At 46.6% G+C, this 19415-nt stretch overlaps 3 protein-coding genes across 3 annotated transcripts in view; all 3 read left to right on the top strand.

Annotated features, from left to right (window-relative positions):
* LOC147462775 (putative envelope ADP,ATP carrier protein, chloroplastic) overlaps positions 1-19415 on the top strand; it is an 82846-nt gene that overhangs the window by 9095 nt on the left and 54336 nt on the right. The gene's annotated exons all lie outside the window — the stretch shown is intronic.
* On the top strand, positions 5393-7564 carry LOC147462776 (uncharacterized). The gene is made up of 2 exons (XM_086482933.1): positions 5393-6903; positions 7009-7564. Exons 1-2 carry the CDS (start codon positions 5393-5395, stop codon positions 7406-7408), a joined length of 1911 nt encoding a protein of 636 aa, XP_086339059.1. The 3' UTR covers positions 7409-7564.
* Positions 7708-8638, top strand: LOC147462777 (uncharacterized). Its single transcript, XM_086527311.1, has one exon. The coding sequence runs from the start codon at positions 7713-7715 to the stop codon at positions 8118-8120; it is 408 nt and encodes a 135-aa protein (XP_086383437.1). The 5' UTR covers positions 7708-7712; the 3' UTR covers positions 8121-8638.

A 19415-nucleotide genomic window follows, 5' to 3' on the forward strand; every position in this document is an offset into this window, starting at 1 on the left:
AACCTCATGTTGAGGAAAATTCTTCTTCGTCTCTCTCATCCTCATCACCTCAAGCGAAGTATCCATTCCTATTGAGTGATGACCATTCTAAAGTCGTGGGTTCTTGTGGTCTTGGGTTCTTAAGTTCATGAGGAACTTGGGTTCTTGTGGGTCTTGGGTCTTGGGGTTCTTGCGGGTCTTGAGGTTCTTGAGGTTCTTGGGTTCTTCTTTCGCTTGCAATCTGTGTTAGAGAAGGATCTTCTCTTCACCCGAGTGTGCTCTTTTCCGCGGGCGCACCCCTTAGCGGCCTTGCGCTCACACCAAGGTTGCTTTTCCCCACCTCACGTCGATTGGCCGGCCACTAAGTGCACGGTCCGCTCTCAATGAGTGAAAAGAGGCACAAGAGGACGCTGGACAAGCCCTTCTTTCTTGGGATTCCTGTCACTCTTCAAAAACACGATTAGGAATCGACACGCCCAAGCGAACTTGGGTTCGTGCGACCTCAACAAGCAAAAAAATTTCTGTGGTTCTTTCCTTGAGTGATACAGAACAGTGCCAAAGCTTGATACCAATGTAAGGTGCAGCGGAAGTGAATGTTGAACTTTGCTCAAGATGAGTGCTCCGAAATGTGCTCAAGGGTTCTTTTACTTACGGAAGGGAGAGCCTTCCGTTCCTTTAGTGAGATAGTGCAATGGACACAAACAAAGTGAATGGACACTGTGAATGAAGGTGCATGAGACTGAGAGATGAGAGAGAGAAGAATACGACAAGAAGAATACGACACCATAATGTTGTCAAACCCTCCTCCAAAGGCCCCACTCTATGGCGAGAGCGGTCTACTTATGATTGCACAAATCTCTACAATGCTTGGACTTGTCGACGAGGATGGGGACGACGACGAGACGGGCTGAAATCTGAAAGCGCTAAGGGCTGAAATCTGCAAATTTCTATCTGATGAATTCTGATTCTATGTCGATGACGATGTCGATGGCGACGATGCGACGACGACGTGTTGAAAACGCAGATGCTGAAATCTGTGTTTTTCGGGCTGAATCTATAAACCTTGCGGAATTTGACCGTGCGGCGAGGATCTGTTGCGGGAAGGTGAGATCTGTGAGGTTCGGGGCTTGTTCTGCAATGTCTAACTGCTGAAAACTGAAAACGCTGGTTCTAGGGCTGAATCTGTCGCGAAGATCTGCAAAAACGCTGAGGTTGATCTGCAAACCAAAAATGCTAGGGCTTAAAACTGACCTTGCGGGGAAATCTGCCAACATTAGGAAATCTGTTGTGTTGCTGTGGGAATCTGCTAACGCTAGGGCTTCTACTTCTTGCTATCGCCAGGAATCTGCAAGATCCAAAAACACTGGCTGATCTGGTCCAAAAGCGCTAGGTTTATGTTGTGGAGCAAAAACGCTAGGCCTCTTGGGGGTTCTGCTGAGAAGTTGCCTGCTGAGCGTGTGCTCTTGCTGCCTCTTTTGCCAATTAAGGCTAGCTTAGATTTGCTTATATACAAACTTACTCAATTTGCCCTACCTACTTTCCAACAAAAGTCACTTAAAAATAATAAGTGAAAAATGTCAAAAATAGGGAAAATAGGTTAAATGCACTGGGAAATTCCCCTGAAGGATTTTGATGGGAATGCTTATGAGCATGCTGTGTGCAACCAGAGGATATGCATCTACACTAAGTTCCTGGGCATGCACAGTCTGCGAACAGACTCACAAAAGTGCCATAACACTTCTAAATCTAGACTGACCGGACTGACTGAACCCTTGTCGTGCTGTAGCTTGTCCACAGACATATGGGGTTGGATGTGTCACGTGACAGAAACGCTTGCGATGAAGCTTTCAAACACTGACTGCTGATGATAGAAAGTGCTGGAGTGCTGTTGGTACTGTAGGGTATTGACTTTGCGGGTCCTTCTTGCCTTCAAAGGTAACCCCCTAGGTTCACATATATACCCACATTAAGCTGGGTCGAGCAATCTTCTTTTTGAGCCTCCACGACCTTTGAGAATTAATGCTAAAATTCACTCATTAATACGTGCCTTTCGGGACCGTTCACATGCTGGAGTTAGGTGACTGTTCATATGCTTAAAAGCTGAACTGACTGTACTGTGCAAGAGAGGGTATGCAACTACGACTCTGGGCATGCACATCCTGCTAGAGGCTCACAAAGTGCTAGCCTAGGTCCTATGCTAAACTAGGACCGACGCTAGATTGTAGCAGAAGCTTGTCCATGTGGTGCAACTGCAATTAGTACGTGACAAAAGCACACCATCCAAAGCCACAAGAAATGGGCAAGGAAACCAAGGACTAGAAGACACCGTGCATGATACTCCGTTGAATGGAACATCGGTAGTCGATTGAAGATAATAATCTGGAAGCCCCCTGTGAGAGAGAAGTATCCTCAAAAGTACGCTCTGAGGTAACAATTGACTCAACCGCACGTCCGATAGAGCAAACACTGTCGAAAGCTCAAGAGCTATAGCTGAGAGCTCCCCTTAGGATAGGAAGCTCCCTTCTCGCTCAATCCTAGGAAAAGAGAATAAGTACCACTAGAAAGAAATCTAAGACAAACTAGAGTGAACCTACTTCCTTTGTAAGTGAATAGCTAAACTTGAATCTCAAAGAACTCAAGACTCAAAGAGAATTACACCATTGGTAAACTCAGACTGCAAAGAATAGGAAGGTCTGAAAGGTCGTCAGTTGAGGATCATGTTTGCCAAAGAAGCGGTTGGGGTCCAACAGAACCTAGCTACTCAAGAAAACTCTCTGAGATCAAACCAAATGTCCTCCACTCCTCTGCATCTGCCAAGATCAAATCTAGAGGTACAAATTAATACAAAATGCCAAACTCGATACAAACTTGAAAGAGCACATATACTCCCGCTATTGTAACTTGCTGCGTTGTGTGTGAGTCACTAAGGCTACACACACACAACTCGTGGGCGGGGAAGCTCACGAATGCAAACAGTGTCACTCATGTCTGTTTTTCTGTCGTTGTAGGAATCTCTCGCGTCGTGAAGAGGGAACCCACCGTCGCCACTGCTCAACTGCCTCGCCGTTGTCATAAGGTTGCTCGCACACACGCTCTCAAACACTCACGCACAACAGGAGTCTACGCTGCAGAGAAAGAGAGCAAGCAAACCATACATTCAAGAATGAGATAAAAGTTAGGGGTTGTCCCAACCACACTTGACCGACAGTTAGTATGCGCTCTCTCTCTCTCTCTCTCTCTCTCTCTACTAAATGTGGCGTACGCCAATCATCGGCGATTACCCATGAATACATGTGTGGAGCCAACAAGCCCGGCCCGTAGCTCAATAATAATAACAAGGACGACCAAAGTTAACACATGTACAATTTTTCAAAAATGGGGTGTCAAAAATGCGCCCAACAACGTCAATAGGGTTATCCGAAGTCGGGATGTACAGTCGGATAGAGCCATCCTTGGTCTTCTCAAGAACAAAATTGTACTTTATCTCTATATGCTTGGTTCGGGCATGGAACACCGGGTTCCTTGCAATGGCTATACAAGGTTGTCAGAGTACATAATGGTCATCTGTTGGGGAAAGCCCATCTTTAAAAGTAACCTCCGAATCCACATTGACTCACATATAGCACTACAAGCAGCTCGGTACTCTACCTCTTTGGAAGATAAAGCAACTATTGGCTGTTTCTTGCTGCTCCATGAGCGGCATAGTGAATGCCTAATGACTTGGTCGCCTTCAAATACGACAAAGTCCGAGGAGCCTGCTCCAAATGTGACTTGGCAGAAGAATTGAGAAGTCCCACCGGGAAATTGACATCAAACCGGGTGTTGAGTACCCAAATGAGAGAACGGACCAGCTTCCCATACTGTGTAGCATCTGCTACAGTGGGAAGATCAAACTGACAACTTTTGATTGGGAATGATAGGGGTTGAGATAGATTTACACTCGATTATACCAAATGCTTCCAACAATTCTTGGATATAACGCTTTTGGGAGAGAAAGATGTCTCCCTTTGTCTGCCATATCTCCAATCCAAGAAAATGATGAAGCAAGCCAAGATCTGTCATCTCAAACTTCTTAGCCAAGGTCTCCATAGTACTGCGAATGTGCTCAATATAGCTACCTATAATCACAAGATCGTCTACATAGAGGATAACAAGTGTCACCAATCCTCTCTCATGGGAAATGTATAAATCTGGGTTTGTAGAAGATTGTTGAAAGGAGTGTCGTAGGAAGAATGAGTCTATCTTCTAGTACCACGCTTGAGGGGATTGCTTCAGGTCATAAAGTGCCTTGAGCAACGTGCAAACCATGTTTGTGATGTCTGGATCTTTGAACCTTGGAGGTTGCTCCATATACACCTCCTCCTCTAAATCACCATTGAAGAATGTCGAAACAACATCCATATGAAAAACCGGCCACCCAAAAGAGGAAGCAAGGGCAAAAACTATCCATATGGTCGCTATCCTTACAGTCTGTGCAAAGGTCTTGTCATAGTCTACACCAGGTTTCTGAGAAAAGCCCTTGGCAACTAGTCTTGCCTTGTGCTTGTCCAAAGAACCATCAGATTTATACTTGGTTGTGTAAACCCATTTGACACTAATCACTTTCCGCTTGGCAGGCCGCGGAACCAACACCCAAGTGTTGTTCTTCTTGATGGAATCAAGTTCTTTTTGCATGGCCAACTTCTACTTTTTTTGTGAAAGTGCCTCCTCAACTGTAAGAGGATCTCCGTCCTTGATCACTGTAGATATCAAAGCATAGTTAACCTGTAATAAAGTCCCATCCACCTCAGCAACGCGAAGTCGTTGAGATTGCCATGTAGTATCAGTTTCATGCCAATCGGTGCAAAATCTGAAATTGCTGAATCTCTCAAAGTCTCCAATAGCCACTTTGGCAACTTGGCTGTCTTGCTCCCCGGGGGAGCCCTGGGGGAGGAGCTACTGGTATATCTAGCTCCGACTCTGCGATAGATGAGAACCAACGTCATCTGTATTAGCGAGAATGGGTGCATTCTCCGCGAAAGCCTGAGGGACAGGGATAGGAGATAGATCTCTTGCTGGGAATTTCAGATTTTTCGCCAATGAGTCTCGATGTCCCTCGAGAGTCCTTTGTGGGAAGAATCTTCAAATGAACAAAGGCCAGTGACTGTACCACTCAAGGTAGTACCGTACGTACGTACGGATGACATCCGTACGGTACGTCCGTACAGTACGGATCCGTACCGTACGGATTGCATCCGTACAGTGCAGTATTTTCTTTAAAAAAATTTGGCCAGCGCGTGTGGCGTCCGTTGCAGCGATAGGGCAGCGTTTTATTTTTTCAATAAAGCTCTTTACAGAGAGTGTGCACTTCTGTAAAAGTTGCAGAGCAGGTGCAGAGCAGGTCTGTGAGCTCCTTTCTTGCAAAGCAAACACCATGCCTCGCGAAGCCAACCCCCTCTGGAACATTCACACTAATGTCATTGAGATTGTGAAGACTCCTGGGCAATCCGGATCAGGTACACGACGTTGGCAATGCAAGTATTGTGGGATGCAGAAGACCCGTACGGTCACTCGTGTCGTCAGACACTTGACGGCAATAGGATGTACAGCCAATTGTGGAGCATGCAAGAAGGTGCCGCCTGCTGTAAAAGATCAACTGATTGCAGAAAAATTTCCAGCAATGGCAGGAGTAAACAAAGGTAGGGGAAAACAATCTACACAAGATGCTCTTCATGATGCCCTTCTCGGAGACCTTGGGGAGACGGACACTCAAGATCAAACGGTGGGAAGTAGTGAACCTAGTGCACAGGCTCAGTCTAGCAGGAAGAGGGCTCGTGTCATGCAAGATGTTGAGGATGTGTTTTCTGAGGATGTTAATGATACGGAGGATGTCACAGGGCCTAGGCAGACCACCTTGCCCTCGCGTTTGCATACTCAATCTTGGATCAAGGAGCGACAAAAGGTGGCGGAGATGGAGATTGCTCGCACTCTTATTGAGTGCAACATCTCCTTCAATGTATTGAGGACTGACCAATGGAAAAGGATGGTGAAGGCTATTGCTCAGGTTGGTCCCACAGATACATGGACTGGCTTAGAGTACAAGAAAATGCGCACGACAATGCTTGATGAGCAAAAGGCTTTGATTGACAGGGCTTTGGTTCCAGTGAAGGCAGGATGGAAACAATTTGGGTGCACAATCATTTTAGATGGTTGGAGTGACATACGTCGACGACACATCATCAACATTCTTGTGTCATCTTGCCTTGGCACATATTTTTTGCGAGCCGTGGATGCAGGGAAGGCAGGGGAACATATCACAGGTCAGTTCATTTACACGCACATTCGGCAGGCCATTAGAGATGTTGGCGCAGAGAATGTGGTACAGGGTGTCACTGATAATGCATCAAATTGCAAAGCAATGGGTGACTTGATTTCAGCAGAGTTTCCATCCATAGTTTGGACTCCCTGTGCTGCACATTGCCTTGATTTACTCATGGAGGGGATAGGGAAACTCCCTTGGGTGCTGCCTATTGTGTCTGATGCAACAAAGATCACCACTTTCTTCCGCAAGAAGCACCAAGCACTTGCCATCTTTAGGAGCCACAGCCAGTTGGATATGGTACGGCCTTCAAAAACCAGGTTTTCCTATATGTATTTGGTGCTCCATAGGCTCTTCAAGCTAAGGGATTCCCTGATGCAAACAGTGGTGGATCCCAAATGGAGAGACATGCACAATTCCCAGCAGGAGAACACTAAGTACATCCAGAGGCGTGTTCTTGATGAGAGCTTTTGGACAGAGGTGCAGTCTCTCACAGTGGCTTTGCAGCCTGTTCACGTGTTGCTGCGTGTCACGGATATGGAGGGGTCCACACTAGGGCTGGTTTACCATCTATTCTTGCAGATGAAGAGCCACATTAGAGAGTGTCCTTCTTTGTCTCAACAGCGGTATGTTTCCTTGATTGCATCATTGACAATTGTTGGCAATTGTTTTTTTTTAGATAGCTCGGACCTGCTACACTGAGATGCTTCTTTTTTGATGGATGTGTGCAGACGAGATGACATACTGGCTATTGTGGAGAGTCGGTGGACGTTCATGAGCCGTCCTATACATGGAATGGCTGCATGTCTCCATCCTCTCTACAAAAAGCCAGAACTATTCCATGATAGAGATTTGCTTGCACTACGCGATTCATACATCTCGTTGAGGTATGACGAGGACACACAACTGGAGATTGATGCTGAGATGACGAGCTTCATCAACAGCTTAGGTCCTTCCTTTGTGCGGCCTGTGGCACTGAGACAGGAGGCCACCAAGTTTCCTTTGACTTGGTGGCAGAGCTATGGGAGACAGGGTCTTCCCAAGCTTACGGATCTTGCATTACGCCTACTTTCGCAGGTAAATACGAAACCTAAACCATTGCCACTTTTGCAGGTAAATACTAAACCCTAAATCATTGTAATTTCCCAATTGAAGGATTGCTCTGCGGGTGCTTGTGAGCGCAACTGGAGTGCCTACTCATTGATCCACACCAAAATACGCAATAGGCTAAGCACTGCGCAACTAGAGAGGTTGGTTTACTGTAGAGCCAACATGAAGCTTGTGCGAGCCTACCATGCTTTGGGGACACCAAAGCAGGTAATATTAAATATGTGGTTTTGTTAACTCGTCGATTTTACTTATGATGATATGATCGAACTCTTTGTAACGTACGTTTGGTTTTTTCTATGAGCAGGTAGATCCCACGCAGGTTAAGATGGTGCCTGATTCCACTATAGAGAACATTGAGCAGCAGACGAGAGATGAGCAGGAGGAGATTCTTCGACTACTTCATAGAGAGTTGGAGAGTGTGGATCGACGAGTGACTAGATCGCGAGCACGGGCATACAACATTCCACTCCAAGAGCGAGCTCCAGATCCAGATATTGCACGACGTGAGAGCATTCGCAAAGGAAAGCTTCCTGTCCGCAAAGCACAAGTACGTGCAAATGAGGCGGTTCGTCTCATTCACGCCACAGAGGAGGAGGATCTTGAGGATGTTGCAGAGCAGCCACAGGTGTCTATGGTTGTGGAGCCAGAGTACGACGACGAGGGCAATGTCTTGTCACATGGAGACATTCTCTCCTCTGCAGAGAGCTCATCTTCATCCGATGATGAGTTCTAAGCTAGTTGTCTTGGGAGAGAGAGACTTGAGTCTCTTGACTGAGGACTCCATTGGGTTTTTTCTAGTATTATTCATGCTATGTATTAGTTTTAACTTTTGGCATTTGCACCTTGCTAGTTTATGAGCTTTTGTAGTTGGCATCAGACATTGGTCATGATTGCTATGTCATTCTCATTGGTCATGATTGATATGCCATTTTCATGCCGGGATGATTGTAGTGTTGAGTTTTGTATTTGCAGTATTTTAATCATCATTAGTCAATCTTTGGATCTTCACCCTTGTATGATCATTGATGTACATTGTCTCTTACCTTACAATGCTATGTTGCTTTTGAGATTATGGTATCGAGTCTGTCATATTATTACTGAAATCGGGTATTGTGTCCCATGTTCGTATATGGACCATGGTAGGTCACTTGATTGATGTTTAATGCAGGTAGGCCTTTTCATTTAGCCATATAGATTGATAGTTTATATATTTGTGGGCTTCTTTTGTGAAATTTCAAATGTTTTTCCTAATTTTTAAGGGTTTTTTACCAATAATGCGTATTTTTACGTACCTTAAACCTCAATCCATACAGAACTGCGTACCTTACGTACCGAATACGTACAGTATTAAGACTTGGCCTATGCCAAAATTGTCTCTTCGATTGTTTAAGATTCTCAAGGAGTTGGTTCTATGGCATACAAGTTAGAGCTTCTTGCTAATATTGGCGTTCATCCAGTTTTCCACGTAAGCCGTTTACGTCAATGCTTACTACGAGATGACAATGCCTTTGATCAAGGAGTCCTTAACTACATTGAACCTCCCACCCTGACCGCATAATGGATTTCCATGAGTCATGTACACGGCATCATGTTTGTCGTCAAGTCCTTGTCAAGTGGAAAGATCCACTTGAGGAAGGTGCCACTTAGAAAACATCAGTGTCATAAAGAAAAGGTTTCCCACTTTTGTTTTCGCGGATGAAAACTTTTTCTTAAGGGGGGAGTAATGTCATGACACGAGTCCTACGGAAGATTTGACATGGTGGCTAGGTGGGCATGATCCCTAGAGCAAGGCTCTGCCACATGGCAAGCATGCAGTTAAGGGTCTGGGCCAAGGGATATATAAGAGGATGGTTGGGTGGATAATGGCATGCTTGTTTCCCTTGTGCTCTCATATAGGGAGCTGGTTGGTAGGTGCCATAGAGGGTAGTGGAAGTGGGGGTGGAGGACTTCTACTTGGTAAGAAAGGTTGACGTTTTCTGTGGTAGTACTGCAGAGGACTCCATAGGGACTTGTTCGACCTTTAGACTGCCTTGTATGTGTCATGCAGTGGCAACAGACCCACCCAAGCTCTGGCCATGAAGACCCTTGATCTTGATGGATGGTCCACACCCACTAGACCAGACTTGACTAGACCAGGCTAGATGCGACTAGACCAGGGTAAGAGACCAACGTAACCGCCGCAAAACGCGTTTCAGCAGGCCTGAAACGCGAAACGGGTGAAACCGTCAAAATTTGACCGTTTCACCTTGTAGGCGAAACGCCTGAATTTTTTTTTTCTCCTTAGATAATTTGGCCAATAGAAAGTTGTTTATTTATTGTGTATATGCTATTTCAAGGTTAACATAGCATGTGTCTCTACTTTTTTTCTAAAAAAACAAGAAAAAGATCCTTCCATTAGTTAATAAAAACTGCCCATAGGGCTACAAACCACCTCGCCTAGAGAGGGCTACATCAAAAGCATGGGGAGACTCTCACAGTGATTGAACAAAATATGTACAATCAAGCTAATTCACAAAATGGGAGGAGGAAAGAGCGTACAGGTGGCCTGTAGTGCCATTTGGACCATGGTGAAGAAAGGCCCTAGGTGCCAGAGTCGTAGGAAAGCCTCCAAGCTGAGGGCAGCTCTTCCAAGCCCAAAGCCGCCAGTGTCTTATCTCAAGATCTGGTGGGTTAGGATCTATGACACAAGTCCTTCCACAGATGCCCACTACTCGTATCCTCTGAAAACAACACTTTGAAACTTGTGAAGCCTCTACTGTGACTCTGTGTAGGTGACCCTCGTCCTGGATCTCAAAGAACATGGGGGGTAGGGACTCCGAGCAAGCACGAACTGCGATGAGGACCTCCAGTTGCGTGAAGGCCCCCATCCATCTGGGAGCTGCTGTCTATAAAGGGGCGAGCCACTTAGCTGGTAAAGCCTTTGCAATGACCTAGCACATGCTCTGGATCCCTCTCATGCCTCGTACCTGGATGCTCTGTGCCTCCTTTGGCAAACCGGAAAACTGAATCCAGTTTCCAAGAGTGCGGATTGGGCCCTTTACCATGGGACCCCAAGAAACATGAGGCCTACTACCAACCAGGTGGCCTCTTTGAGTGCTAACCATGGGGTTCCAAACAAGGGGCTGTCTCAAGCGCTCCTCTGCGCAAGTGGGTTGGTGATGCTCTAGGCCACTTCTCAGCTGCTCCCAAGCTCGAAGCAGGCTCACAGCAAACTGATCCTCCAACCTCTTGCTCAGACCAACTCTGCGTACCTTTTTAAAGATCCACATGATAGAGCCTCCTTCATGAGGGACATGAGCTCGAAGCCGGTGAAGCAACTCCTCCTCCTAGGGATCGTCCCCTAGAAGCAGTCCTCTGACAACAAACTTCCCAAGAAGGGCTCTACTCTGCTGTGTTGGGTCTATGATCCCCAATCCCCCCTGAGAACATGGTAAGGTGATGGCTTGCCAGGCTACTTTGGCCCAAGCTAACTGGATGTCGGGCCTTGATCAAAGAAAGCTCTTGATCAGCCTCTCTAGCTAGCTGATACAGGAGCTCGAGAAAATCCAGCAAGACGTGATGTACCACATAGTAGCCAACAACACCTGGTTGGCCACTACAACTCTGCCTGCCAAAGAGAGCCGTGCCGAACTCCAATGCAACAACTTCCTCCTAATGGATAGGAGGAGGGGAGCAGTCTGCTGCTTAGGGGACAAGTCCATGCCAACTTGACAACCCAAGTAACAAACTACAATCCCTGGGGGAATTCATCTAAAACCCTCACCTTGCGACCAATCATGCGTAGGAGCACTGCCAACCTAGAAAGCTACTGTCTTCCTCCAGTTGATCAGTGCTCCTGATGCAAAACACCTCAAGAGTTTGCTCACACTTGTGCAAATTAGCCTTTTGCCCCTCCAAGTACAAGGTTGAGTCGCCGGCAAACTCAACGTCAAGAAGCTCATCTACCTTAATAGGGAGCTGAAGACCACACAAGCCAACCTATTGAGAAGTCAAAAATCTGCTCATTGCCTCAGCATAGAACAGAAAGAGGAAGAGGGCTAGAGGGAAACCCTATCTGACCGAATGGGTGAGCAAGAAGCGTTCCCCTCTTCCCCATTCTAAGAGCACCTGAATGTGCGCGCGCTTGTAGGGAGCTGACACGCCCCTGATCCAAGCATCTGAGAAACCCATCCTACGTAGAGTGCCCTCTAGGAAGTCCCAATCAACTCTGTCTTAGGCCTTCTCAAAATCGAGAAGGCGTACCACCAGATCCTCTCCTTGGGGACGCGCGAGAGCAGACGCCTCCCAAAAAGTGAAGATGTTGTGAAGGATACTCCTTGACAAAACCTGTCTGGGTCCCATGTATAATACTCTCTAGTAGTGGCTGAATCCTCAAGCTCAGAGCCTTTGCTAGAATTTTGTAGGATGAGTTGAGGATGGTGATGGGTCACCATTGTGGAATCTCATCCAACGAGCCTCCCTCCTTGGGAATTAGGTAGATCATGCCCTCATTCATGCTGTCAGACATCTCGCCAGTGTGCAAATCGTACTCGAATGTGCTGCAAAGATTTGAACCAAGCAAGTCCCAATACTCCAAGAAAAAGCTGGGAGTCAAACCATCCTCCCCTGGACAACTACCTCGGGGGAGTGCTCTGAGGGCCTCATGAAGCTCCTCTAACTGGAGAGGAAGCTCAAGTCTCTGTCGCATCTCCTCAATAACAAGGCAAGGCATCTGTGCCCAAACATGGTCTTTGCATGCATCCTGACGCTCTGACTAAGGCTCAACCGACAACAGATCACGGTAAAAGTCAGTAGCAACTGCACGCATATCCTTAGGCTCTGAAGCAATTGACCTATCGGGTCTTCTCAACTGACTAGCACTGGTGTGCGCATGACGAGTCCCCACCATCTCAAAAAACTCCCTAGTAACTCTGCCACCAACCTAGGTCCACTGAGATGCTTGCCGATGGAAGGTGAACTCATGACGCCTCTCCTCAATGCTAGCCAACTCCTATCTAGTCTGTTCCTCCAACCAAGGACTATACTAATGGCATCTTGCTGTAGATGCTTGGGTCTGCAAGACCGAGGTCTGAAAATGCAAAATGCTAGGAATGCTGTATGGGATTTGCAACTGCGACGAGGCTATGGGTTGATCTATTGTTGCCGATGTCGGTGATGGGCTGAAAACTGAAAAACGCTGGCTGATATAAGGGCTGAATTTGAAAAATGCTGGTTAATCTTCTGTCTTGGGCTGAAAAGTGAAAACGCTAGTATGGATGGGGTGATCTGGTGCAAAAATGCGAGAGATGCTGAGGTACAACGGGTACTCGGTACTGGTGCTAAGCGTACTGACTTATGTTCTAGAAGTGACCCCTAGGGTCACTTATATATGGGATTAAAGCTAGGTTGGGCAATGCACTATGTAAATCCCACGATTTCTGAAAATGTCACTTATTAATGGGTTAATAAACTCACTTATAAGAGGTGCTTGACATGTAGATAAATACCTAGGTTGTGTTCTCATGCAATTGTACGGGAACACTCCCCAATGCCTACATGTAGCAGACGTTGGCTATGCACATGTGCAACCAGAGGGTATGCAACTGATCTAAAGTGCTGGACATGCACGTCCTGCATACAGGCTCACAAGGTGCCAGAACATTTCCTAGGCTATCCTAAACCCGAGAAATAGGAATTAGCTTGTCCACATGCACATAGGGTGTCACATAGGCGAAGACTAGCCAGACCAAGTTGGACGAAGGCGAAGGCGGAGTAGACAAGGATAGACTAGACGAGTTAGACCAACATGCTAGGCCAGGCAAGAGACTAAACCAATCAGCTTCTCAACCATGTGCGCTTAGCAGAGTAAGACTTCAATTGAGGTCCCACCAGGCGTGCCAAAAATGAGAGCACTTGTAGCAAGAAAAGTGTCTTTTTCTCTCTAATGTGGGTGCTCCTTAGTGCAATATGCTAACAGATCGCAAGCACTATAGAGCAATGGAATAAAACAACTCGAAAGACACAACAACACACTCCGAACTCAAAGGAACTCAACTAACCCGTGGAACCAGTACAAACTCTGGCTGGGAGTACACTCAACTCCAAAGCCCATGACTCACATGTACAATGGGGGTGTCGAGGCTCCAACTGTGCAAGGAGAGTGTAGATGTGCGGCGCTAAACTCAACACAAGACACAAGACAAAATATCCTTTACAGTCAGCTACATCTATCTCCGAACTGTGGTGGCGGTGAACTGGCCACGATGTCTACTAGACCATCACTCCCTGTGTCTACCGTGTCACTGCCCGGACGAGGGTCCACTCGGTGTGAACCCAAGACCAATTGTAATTGCCTGTCCAGTGCAAGTGACATTGTAGCCCTGTTGCAAGATCTCTCAAGATTAGATACCTTTGGAGCAGGAGACTTTCCTTGACTCTCGTGATTGAATCATTGACATTGGTGTAGATGACTTCTTCTCGTGATCTGATGTACGATCTAAGGCCATATGAAGGTGCAATTCTATTTGGAGACAGATCATTGGCTCTTGTTACACAATGAGGGGCTATGAAGCTTATTCCAGATGGCATCTTATTTGTACCTCGTCTTGGGTATCACATCATGTCAGTGCATGAGCTTTGCAAACTTGGCACGGTGGTAGAATTTGATGGGCATCGGGTGTCAATTCGAGATAAAGTTTTCGGCTTAGAAGTTAGAGGGAGTGTAGTGGTGGGCGGATTGTGTAGACTGGATATTCTATCTTCATATTTGGACTGACACTCGGCAGATATTACTCTCAAGCAAGTTATTTCGGGCCAGATGTTAAATGGTGTGCCCGACGAGAGTGGTTGCATTTGTGGGGAGCACAACACGGTTGGGGGAGATACCTAAGTGTACATGGGTTGCTTCTCGGTGTTGGATTTGCTACCAATTGTGTGAGCTAGTGTCGACACTCGTAGATGCCAGCTATAGATACACTGTAGAGTTTCTGATGGAGAGCACATGGAGGCGTGCCTTGTCTTTTTGTCTTCTCGAAAGCGGGGTTGACGTGCCTCTTCTTCAGATGTCACTTGGTAGCTCCATAGTTGTATAGTCCAACCAAGAGTTGAGAGGGGGTGTTAAGAGTTCCCCACCTCTCTGATTGGTCTTTGTGGAGCGACTAGTGCCCCAGTATCTCCCAAGGGCTGATCATAGGGAGTGAGGGCTCTTTTGTGGTTATGCCATTATTTTGCTCACTCTTGCAGTGTCATATAATATGGCCCTTGGTGGCCCTAAGTCTAGGGCATTTTTTCTCATAGCCGTGTGCCATTAGTTTGCCACCTACAGGATGGTTCCATTTTTTCTTAGTTTTTGCTCCTATGTTTGCGTCGTGAGGTTTTTGGGGAGGTCAAGCAAACTCAATTGTGTCCCTATATAGGGAGGGTAGGGTGCCCACTCTTGTATCATTCAGTTTTTTCATCAGCACTAGAAGTTACTGTTGTCCACCATCAAAGACGAGAAGTTGTGCTCCCACTGCCAATGTTTCCAGCCATATTTGTCCATCTTCTGTTTCCACTTCCGATAGGAGCTGATGGCGGAGGAACGGATGTCTTGCGTACGATATTTGGGGGAAAAATTATTGCTTGTTTCGGAAAGGTTTTGGCCCTCACCATGATGAGTTTGAGGACTAGAGACGTTTCTGTTTCTTCCTCTTGGAGCTCTAGAGACTCTGGATGCCATTTTGCGGGAGAGGAGACCTCATGAGCCCAATGATCCATGCACAACATGATTTCTGATTCCTTCATTGTCGCATGCCCCCTACGTGTATGATTGCTCACACACAAGCTTCATCAACATCAACTGGGATGCATCATTGAGGGGTTTCATGAATCATATTTTATAGGTGTCATGCTGGATAGAGCAGTGGCATCCAGCCAAGGGAGGGAGGCCCATATACCCACATCATAGACTGATCCGAGATATCATTGATTGCCACAGGAGGAAGATGCCAAGGTATGTCAATCACACAAAGATACGTTGGAAAGATTTTTTTTGGCGGGGGGGGGGGGGGGGGGGGGGGGGGCGCTGGCTCTATAACACCTCCATTTTCACAAAATATATGAGGAGAAGGGAGAAGTAAAGTAGCTCTCACATGAGGACGGGATCCGATCTCCACTCACAAATTCATTCACCCTTGCAGACACAAAACCCCGTCTACACTTGACTAGCTTCCCTCTACACTGCCGTAGCCCCAACTATGATCAATTGCACTCAAGGAAGCAAAAACCACCAAATTCTGGGAAAAATACTACAAAAAACCAAGGAAATTCTCATCACTTTTGTTCATAAACACCATACCCTCACACCATGTCAGCAACCCTTGCATATGCGAGATGGGGCTCTGTAGTTGCTTGTAAGGTGCAACGGAAGTGAATGTTGAACTTTGCTCAAGATGAGTGCTCCGAACTGTGCTCAAGGGTTCCTTTTACTTAAGGAAGGGAGAGCCTTCCGTTCCTTTAGTGAGATAGTGCAATGGACACAAACAAAATGAATGGACATTGTGAATGAAGGTGCATGAGACTGAGAGATAGAGAGAGAAGAATACGACACCAGAATGTTGTCAAACCCTCCTCCGAAGGCCCCACTCTCTATGGCGAGAGCGGTCTACTTATGATTGCACAAATCTCTACAATGCTTGGACTTGCCAACGATGTCGACGACGACGAGACGGGCTGAAATCTGAAAACGCTAAGGGCTGAAATTTGCAAATCTTTATCTGCTGAATTCTGACTCTATGTCGATGACGATGTCGATGGCGACGACGACGCGCTGAAAACGCAGATGCTGAAATCTGCGTTTTCTGGGCTGATTCTGCAAACTTCGCGGGATCTGACCGTGCAGTGAGGATCTGCTGCAGGAAGGTGAGATCTGCGAGGTTCGGGGTTTGTTCTGCTGTGTCTAAGGGCTTAAAACTGAAAACGCTGATGCTTCTTGGTGTTCCGTCGCGGTGAATTTGCAAAACGCTATGCTGATGCAAAAACGCTAAAGGCTGAAAATGGTTCTGCTATTGCCGGTTGTCCTGCAAATGCAAAACGCTAGGCTTCTTGGTTGGTCTTGCTGCTGCCGTTGCTGATTTGCTATGCACAAAAACGCCAGGCTGCCTGTGGATGAAACCGCTAGGTCCTTGCAGATGCAAAAACTCTAGCCTTGTTGATGTGGGGGGTCTTGCTGAGAAGTTGCCTGTTGAGCAAGGTGCTCCCGTTGCCTCTTCTGCCATAAAGTGCTAGCGCTAGGTTTGCTTATATACAAACTTAGCAAAATTGCCCTACCTACTTTCCAACAAAAGTCACTTAAAAATAATAAGTGAAAAATGTCAAAAATAGGAAAAATAGGTCTATGCACTGTAAAAATGCTACTAATGGGATCTGACTGGAATCTGATGGTCATGCTGTGTGCAACCAGAGGATATGCATCTATTCTAAGTGTCTAGACATGCACGGTTTGCGAACAGACTCACAAAAGTGCCAGATCACTTCCTATTCTAGATTGACTTGATTGAACTGAACCATGATCATATTGAAGCTTGTCCACGGACACAGGGTTGGATGTGTCACGTGACATCCCCTCCTTTCAAAGTGAGGTACTGGTACCGAACTTTGGCATCGAGGGAGATTGCCAATAGGGTCTGGAATCTTGGAAAGGACTCTTCGTCGGCCCACTCTGATGCGTGGGTCGTGCGATACTTGAACTTCATAAAGGTCTGCAACGCTTGCTTCTTTGGGCCGCGTCGAAAGCGACACAAAGTCTTCTGTGGCTCCTTTGATGCTTCAACTTCGGCTAGAGTCATGCTTCTTTCTTCTTCAAGAATCTCCATGGCTGAAAATTCTTGAAACCACTTCCAACACAAAAACATGAACATACCTATTCCATGTAAAGTGAGTGGAAAAAATCTTGTCTTCCTAAAAGACTGTGCATGCAATGTAGATGAACAAATAGACGGAGTGCCAAACCGTTCACCACACACATGCAAACAATGAGATCGAATCTTGTCTCTCTAATCTAAATCAATCAACTGTGGCAAAACACAATGGAAATGCCTATGCTTGATGCTCAATCTTTCTTGTGCTCTTTCTGAAACTGTGTCGTGCCAAGGAAGAGACATGAAATGTGACTTCCTTGAGTGCATACTTTTCAGCTTTTCATGAACAATCCGCATACATTCGTGCTCATTCATGAGTGAAACGTGCGCAATGTACACTATGTCATGCCTAGGAAAAGGGATCACATAAAGACGCTGACTCAAATACGTGAAACGATCACGAATGAAACACTCGAACAATGCGTGTTGACTAATCATGCGAACATATAATACTTCCTGTGAGGGTTCTTTAGACCTAGGCTCGAGAGCGAAGATCGGTTCGTCGTGTTTGATCGAATCTGCATGGGGGTTTGCTATGGACCTCAACTCGAAAGCCAAGATCGGTTCTTCGTGGTTGATTGAATCTGCAACGAGGTTAGCTTCGCTAGAAAAAGCATCAACTAACACATCACCCTTGTGAACAATCACATCATCTTTACGCAAATCATCATGCTTGTGAGAAATCACATCTTGATCATGCAAATCGTCATGCTTGTCATTATCATCCAAATCATCATGCTCATCATTATCATCAAATCATCATTCTTATCATCATGCAAATCCTGTGTGTCATGGTTGGAAGAAGAAGAGATTGAGAGAGTCTTCTTTTCCCGAATCTCTTGCACGTGTGCCTGAACTTGAGAAAAGAGTTGCAATAACTCTTGCATGTGTCGCGCTTACTCATGCTCACTCTCTATGATTGCCTTTCTTTCTGCTTCTCTTTCTGCTCTTCTTTCTGTGTGTCTGTGATCCATTTCTGCTTTTCTTTCTACTCTTCTTGCTTCGCGTTCTAACTTTCTTTCCATAAACATCTGCTCCAACTCCTCTATAGGAGTTAGTGCAATCCTTGGCGTAGATGGGGAAGGGGGAGGGTCGGAAAAGCCTCTCGGTGGGGAAAATTCTTCTTTGCCTCTCTCATACTCATCACCTCCAAGCGAAGTATCCATTCCGCCTCGAGTGATGACCATTCACTGAAGTCTTGGGTTCTTCGCGGTCTTGGTTCTTGGGGTTCTTCAGTTCTTGAGGTTCTTCTCGCTTGCAATCTGTGTTAGAGAAGGATCTTCTCTTCACTCGAGTTCTGCTCTTTTCTGCGGGCGCACCCCTTGGCGGCATAGAAACAGGGGACCCGGGGACGTGGCCCTTTTTGGTAGGGATGCAACGGGGGACGCGGGGACGTGGGACGGGACGGGGGGACGTGACGGGGACGGATCTCTCACATGGGACGCAGAGGGGACGCATCCCGGGACGCGGGTCCCCGGTGACACTTGCAAGCGGGACGCGGACAGGGGAGGCTTTTCAGAGTCTTGAGCTATATGCCAATGTCTCCCACCAAACTCTTTTAACCCACTCTTCACTTGTACATCATTACTTTTTCCGCTTCATGATGATTGATCATCACATCAACATGTGCGGCGCGTGCTTGCCGCTTTCTTACCGCATGTTATATTTTGGTATTCATGAGTGCAAACCCCACTTTTTCTTTGCAATCTTGTGCTCCTAGTGTTGTCTAGTATAGAACAAGTGTTTTTTGACATGCGTCCCTTGACCAGTCCCCCTTCCCTTGATTTGCCACGTCCTCGTCCCCTGGACCCGTCATGTCCCCGAGACCCGTCCCCGTCCCCATGTGACTATGCTTGGCGGCCTTGCGCTCCCACCAAGGTTGCTTTTTCCCACCTCACGTTGATTGGCCGGCCGCTAAGTGCACGGTCCGCTCTCAATGTGGGAAAAGAGGCTCAAGAGAAGGTTGGACAAGCCCTTCTTTCTTGGGATTCCTGTCACTCTTCAGAAACACGATTAGGAATCGACACGCCCAAGCGAACTTGGGTTCGTGCGACCTCAACAAGCAAAAAAAATTATGTGGTTCTTGTGGTTCTTTCCTTGAGTGATACAGAACACTGCCAAAGCTCTGATACCAATGTAAGGTGTAGCGGAAG

The sequence above is a fragment of the Adiantum capillus-veneris genome, chromosome 2 (assembly GCF_014529385.1).
Source record: "Adiantum capillus-veneris isolate H3 chromosome 2, ASM1452938v2, whole genome shotgun sequence".
NCBI classification, from domain to species: Eukaryota; Viridiplantae; Streptophyta; class Polypodiopsida; order Polypodiales; family Pteridaceae; genus Adiantum; species Adiantum capillus-veneris.

Excerpts from the sequence above, each read along its gene's own strand:
- LOC147462776 (XM_086482933.1), top strand. The coding sequence starts at position 5,393 with ATGCCTCGCGAAGCCAACCCCCTCTGGAACATTCACACTAATGTCATT. Across the intron at positions 6,904-7,008 it reads CCTTCTTTGTCTCAACAGCG|ACGAGATGACATACTGGCTA; the intron begins GTATGTTTCCTT and ends GGATGTGTGCAG.
- LOC147462777 (XM_086527311.1), top strand. The coding sequence starts at position 7,713 with ATGGTGCCTGATTCCACTATAGAGAACATTGAGCAGCAGACGAGAGAT.